Source organism: Triticum aestivum, chromosome 5D, assembly GCF_018294505.1.
Source record: "Triticum aestivum cultivar Chinese Spring chromosome 5D, IWGSC CS RefSeq v2.1, whole genome shotgun sequence".
Lineage (NCBI taxonomy): Eukaryota > Viridiplantae > Streptophyta > Magnoliopsida > Poales > Poaceae > Triticum > Triticum aestivum.
In genome coordinates, this window is record NC_057808.1 from 465,644,856 (window position 1) to 465,650,855 (window position 6,000).

The 6,000-nt window shown below is 47.2% G+C and overlaps 1 protein-coding gene across 8 annotated transcripts; it reads left to right on the forward strand.

Moving 5' to 3' along the window:
- The first annotated feature begins 128 nt into the window (after positions 1 to 128).
- LOC123122807 (uncharacterized) lies at positions 129 to 5,669 on the forward strand. Of its 8 annotated transcripts, none has more exons than XM_044543151.1 (5): positions 129 to 2,011; positions 2,198 to 3,088; positions 3,206 to 3,862; positions 4,774 to 4,917; positions 5,209 to 5,669. In XM_044543151.1, the coding sequence occupies exon 1, from the start codon at positions 241 to 243 to the stop codon at positions 631 to 633; it is 393 nt and encodes a 130-aa protein (XP_044399086.1). In that variant the 5' UTR covers positions 129 to 240; the 3' UTR covers positions 634 to 2,011; positions 2,198 to 3,088; positions 3,206 to 3,862; positions 4,774 to 4,917; positions 5,209 to 5,669. The 8 variants fall into 8 exon arrangements, with proteins under 8 accessions (XP_044399086.1, XP_044399087.1, XP_044399090.1 ...); XM_044543152.1 differs by having other exon boundaries at positions 3,717 to 3,862; positions 4,774 to 4,897; XM_044543155.1 differs by having other exon boundaries at positions 3,793 to 3,862.
- Positions 5,670 to 6,000: the final 331 nt, after the last annotated feature.

The window sequence follows — 6,000 nt, forward strand, 5'->3', positions numbered from 1 at the left end:
ACAAAACAAACTGTTGTTCGCTCGGGTCGCGGTCGCCATGACAGCGCGCGAGAGCCGAGGTGCCCTGGGCCTCCCAAACGATATATAAACGAACTTACCGCTGTCTGCACACACCACACAAACACAGCACGAAAAGCACAAAAGAACCTGATTCTTCTTCTTCTTCTTTCAGATTAACCAGTCCAAGAAGAAGAGCCCGCCGTGGTTTTCTAGGTAATAATCCAACTTTCTAAGTTAGACATGGAGGCGGTGGAGCCGACGGTGGTGGTGAGCTGCGTGTGCTGCGGCCTGGAGGAGGAGTGCACCGGCGAGTACATCGGCGGCGTGAGGGCCTACTTCGGGGGCCGGTGGCTGTGCGGGCTGTGCTCCGAGTCCGTCAAGTACGAGGCCGGCTGCAGCAAGCGCACCGCGGCCATGGGCGTGGAGGAGGCCGTGCGGGCGCACATGGCCTTCTGCCGCATGTTCAGGCGCGGCGGCCCCGCGGAGCGCGTGGCCGAGGGCATGTGCCAGATGCTTAGGTGCGCCGCGTGCGAGAAGCACCGGGCCACCTCATCATCCTCGTCGCGGCGGACATCGCCGGCGACGGTGGCGTCAGCGTCCGGGCACCGCCGCGCCTCGGTGCCGTCCGCCTGAGTTGATGTCTGCTTCTTGCGACGAGGTGCATGCTTCGGACATACGTCTTCCTCACCACAGCTTATATGCTTGTCATGTGATAGTAGTATATTTTGTTTTGAATCTATTCCGGAAACTATACACAAGTGATGGAGTACTATATGTAGTACGAGGTTAAAGTTCAATTAATCTTCACATGAGGATCTTGATCTACCCAACGACCGAGCAGCTCTTCTTGGCGTCTATCCTTTCGAGGTGTAACATTCGATCTGCTTGAAAGTTGTTTCTTCTTCGTTGCGGTTCCCCGTCTGTCGGAATGATCTTGCACTTGTTCTTCAGAGATTTTTTTCTTTGCGCACCGGCTTCAGTTTTCGACCTGGTCGACGAGACGAGGCCATGGCCCGGCCCGTCGCCTTCGTCGTCTGTTGTTTTCGCTATCCTCGCCCTCAACACACGTGCAGAAACATGAGAGGTTGATACTGCTAGTGCATGCTCACCCGTGGAGAATTTTGTTTAGATAATGGAAGAATACTTCTCCCGTGAAGAATGTTGGCTAGTCACCCGAAGATTTTTTATTTTTTTTGCATGGTAATACGTGTCTCATCCAGGATCCAGGAATACGTTAGTTGGGAGCCACCCAGCCTCCTCACCGCTCTTGATTCCTGGCCGTCGGATGTGTTTCTGATGCGTTCTTGACCGTGTGATCTCGCTCGGGAGAGATCTGGGCCATTGGATCAAGCCAGATCACTGCTACAATGAATAGTAGCGTCCATCTAGTTTTTCTTACTGGTTTTGTTTACTCCAGAATTACTGTCTTACCTCGCTGACGTGTGGGGTCGATCCCCGATGGGCCGCGCTGGTCAGCGACTATGTCTACAAAGTGGCGTGTGCGGTTCGTCGGCGCCCTCGAGACGAAAAGATCTACTGCCACCGCCTGATATTCCTGTGACCAGCTGAGGGCATTTGTGAGATTTCACCTAAACCTGGGCCAAGTGGCTTCTCACCATTGGTTGCTCCCTCCCCAATCGGTGAGACAGGTAGGGCTGCGTCTCTCCCTCGCATCTCTCTCTCGTGTTGACGCCGCCGCCCCCTCCCCTTCTCTTCGTTGCCTTCCCTCGCGCCGCCGCCCTCCGAGAAGCAACACGGCCACTACTGCTCCGCGTCGGGCCGAGCTTGCCACCGCCGCCGCTCTCCGCGTCGAGCTTGCCACCGCCGCCGCTCTCCCCGTCGTGCTCGTCCCTCACCACCGGCCCTCGGGTTGTGGAGGGGCAACAGGCAGCGGTGGAAGAGGAGATCGACCACCAACCGCTGCCGCCCGTCCTCCTGCTTCGCCATCAACGGGAGGAGGACCGGAGCGTGTCCTCAAGTTCGTGCTCCTCCGGGAAGAGGGCAAACCGAGGTGAGCCGCCTCAGATCTGTCGCGCTCCCACCGCCTTTCCTTCCCTTTTTCACCCATCGCCGCCACCGACGCCGCTGCTCTCCCCGTTGGGAAGACTGTGTAGACCGCTAATCGCGTCGTTGCTCCGCGGAGACGAGCACGCGATGCGTTGCTCTTCTGGTGGGTTTCTGACGATTTGAATCTCAGAGCCAGGCAACTGTGGGAACAAGGAGATGAGTTTCGTGGAGACGGTGAGCAGAACGGAGACAAGGATGGCGACTTGATGCTCCTTGGAGACGTCCTCTGGAGGTGATTTTTCTGGGCCTTTTGTTTACTATATATCAATTGGATCCGCATGCAGCTGCTATTCGTGTTGTTGTTCAGCTATGTCATGTTGTTTAGGTTCATATATACACTACTCAATTAGGTTCATGAGATCGTTCACTGTTGGACTGGGTGCCATGGGATCTCAGGTTATGGAATTTGGGGTGTTTTGGTTGTCTGATGCTTTTAGTTTCAACTTAACTTTGCTTTAGAAATGGTCAATTGGACATAACAACTGTTTGTATATTAGTGAAATGTACGGAGTGGGGATCTCTTTGTTATTGTGGCAGCTGTTGGATTGGGTGTTATGGCATCTGGTGATCGGATGCAGTTAGTCTTGGCTTGTTTTTGCTTGATAAGTGGCTGATTTGGGTTTGATGAATAGTTTTACTATTGGCAGTATATACGGAATGTGGACCTCTGGGTTGTCATCTCAGGTTCAGATGTTTTGGATGTTTGGCTGATCTGACGCTGTTAGTTTCGGCTTATCTTTGCTCCAAAAATTGGCAGTATATAACGCCCTCACCCCTGCTTATCTCGCCTAACTCATTCCTTCTTTCTTGCACTCGAGGATCGTTGGTGCGTGCTCCCCCTGTTACACGGCGCTTAGGAGAAGGAGAGGCATGGTCTCCACCAAAAAACAGACGAGGAAGAAGTGAGATGCTGCTAGCCCCATGGCCTGCTGCATCTCCAATCGGCGCTTGCAACAGGAGAACCACATCCCTGGCCTCTCCATGCCCCCCCAAGCGCCAACCTGTAGGCTACAACGACAAGGTGAGGCGGGCCCCTACTCAGAAAAAACAGGTTCAGGAGGTGTTTATCCTATATATGATTCAGTAACTTGCATTCTAATCTCATTTGTCTTCTTCTCATTGGGCACGGTGTCTTTAGGTTATCAAAGGGAATTGAATATGGCTGTTGACAATTCAGATTGTGGGCAGCTAAGAGTTTAGAATTACTCATGTAAATTTTTTCTTATAAATAATATAATGACGCAGCAGTAGCCCCTCCTATCTTTTGTCAACAATGGTGTGATACTAAGATTTTCACTGCAGTAGCATCCGTATCCAATGTAACTCGGCTATAGGTTATCCAAAGTAATGATGTCTATTACTCTGGTTGATTTGCGATATGGTGTTGTGGATCCATGTGCACCTGAGCTTTGCTACTTTCTCTAATTACCATGTAATTTGTACACATGAGCATTCCTATGCCATTGTCAAGTGCTACTCCAAACACCATTTACTGCTTTAAAATATCTCTCAACTTGGATAGAGCATCCTGAAAGGTCAAGATTTGCTCAACATGATTTTTTTTACTATGAGGAGCCTTACTTCTAGCACTGGGTTTTGATTGTCTGTTGTTTTGTACATCTTTTACCTATATGATTTTAATCTTTAAGAAAGAGCATATTCTGGACTCACAACAAATTGGATAGAGCATCGTGCAAGGTCTCTGATGTGCAGATGATATTTCAGTGCTCGATGTGCAGCTTATTTTGTCGACATCGCGGTTTCAGTTTGCAATATTAGACCTACTTGTATCAAGGTATGGTTGACCATAACTGAACTTTGAATTTGTTTATACAGTATACATTATGCGCTTCATCCAATAAAAAAAATGAAATCCATGTGTTGCTTTGGCTCTCTTGATAGCAATTAATTACGTATATTCAATTGGCCTTCTGGTTGACTAGCATAAAAGGTCATATTCTATTTTTGATGTGAGCTGTCCTCCTATGCATGTCCTGGAGGCTTTGCTTCCCAGGTTTATTGCTTTTGCAATTTAAAGTTTTGAAGCACTGCCCCACAGTTCTTTAATTAGTATTTAACATTACAAACAGGAATTGGAATATCATGGTTTTTCACTAGAAATAATAGCACATTTAGTTTATATGTAAACGAGCTTTGCAATCTGTTGACGTCTACCTGTTTGTGCTCTGTAGTCTATCGTCTGATGTGCTCATGAACCTCATCCACGTAAATATGCCTGCTTGGGCCTATGATCAATGTGTGATGTCGTTGTGTGCTCCCCTGTGCATTATCCTGTTATGATCAATGTGTACTGTAGTTTGATATAGGTTCAAAAAATACTGTACTGTAGTTTGATATAGGTTCAGAAAATACTGTACTGTAGTTTGATATAGGTTCAGAAAATACTGTACTGTAGTTTGATATAGGTTCAGAAAATACTGTACTGTAGTTTGATATAGGTTCAGAAATTACTGTACTGTAGTTTGATATAGGTTCAGAAATTATTGTACTGTAGTTTGATATAGGTTCAGAATGGAGTGGCAGAATTTACTGTAATGTAGTTTGTTAGGAACAATACTTGATATATGGTTAGGTGCAGATTTGGAAGTGCTGTTGTAAAATATTGTACAATAAATAATATGCATTTTCATTAACAATAGTTAGCGTTTTTAGTGACAAGTAACAATTGCGCACTTCTACTTGCAGGGGAAAATTCTAATTTCTTTACAGCGGTGTTTGAACAAAATGGCATATTCCGTGGGCTGGATGATAGAAGGACATTTTGTTGAAGCACTCAAGAGGAGTAATACTATTGTGATGCCAACACATGGTGAATGAACTTTATATTTTGTAATGCTCTAAATCCTGCACTGTGCTGGTTTGTTTCTGATCTAGACATGTCTTTTGGCTAACTCTAGATTTAGCCTGAACCTTAATTCTTTGTTTGGTCTGAATCTTGCCTGAACCACTTCCTCCAGCTCCTGAATTTAGCTATGAATTATGTCATAATTTACCTATGACTTATGCCTGAATTCTGTGCTCGTGGGAATGTTGTTGTTGGAAAGTTTTGTTGTATTCTGTGATGTAAAAAATAGATCATGCTAAAACATAGGATGTCTTGCTATTAATTTTTATTTGCAGCGTCTTCGCCGCCGGCCGTATGCTGCATCGGCGACTGGCTGCGGCAGCAGAGGAGCGCATGTTGCCGCCGGCCATACGCTGCATAGGTTGCGGCAGCAGAGGACGCAACGCCATCGAGGGCGCATGACGCGGAGGCAAGCGGGCAGCTGTCCATGGGACGTCGCCGTGCTATATGCTCTGCTGTGTTCGTGCTCGTGAAGTGTCGAGCTCTCCTTTTGGTTTCAGTTAGGTGCTTTCAGTTCAATTAGGCTACTGTCAGATAGAGTGCTTTTAGTTTCAGTTAGTTTAATATATAAAAGGGGACTTTTCTGCAAATATTGCTGGGGTGTGGATGGGACTATGACCAACGTGGCGTCCAATGTGGCAATTGCGGACTCGATTTGTGTACAAGTGAACCCGCAAAACATGTTTAGTGACTGGTTTGTCTCAATTTTCAAGTTTTTTACGAAATTATACCCACAGCGCAAGTTGGTGTACTGTAGATGTATTTAACTCTAATTATAACGTCGGGGCCGGCACCCTCGCGGCAAGGCGCGTTCCCAATCTAGTTTATATAGAATAAAGATCAAGTTACAAGGCATGTAAGCACCGACCATACATGACTAAAAAGATAGGAAAATCTTATGTAAAATACCAGCGCCTGTCCCTTTCCTTCGACACCACCCAAGCGGCCACCAAAGGGTAAAAAGACAGATCACCTCTTCACCCAAACTCGACGCGGCTCCATCGCTGATCAGCGGCTTTACAAACCTCCAAAGTAGTTTGCCAAAAGCAAAACCATAGCCGTTGAAA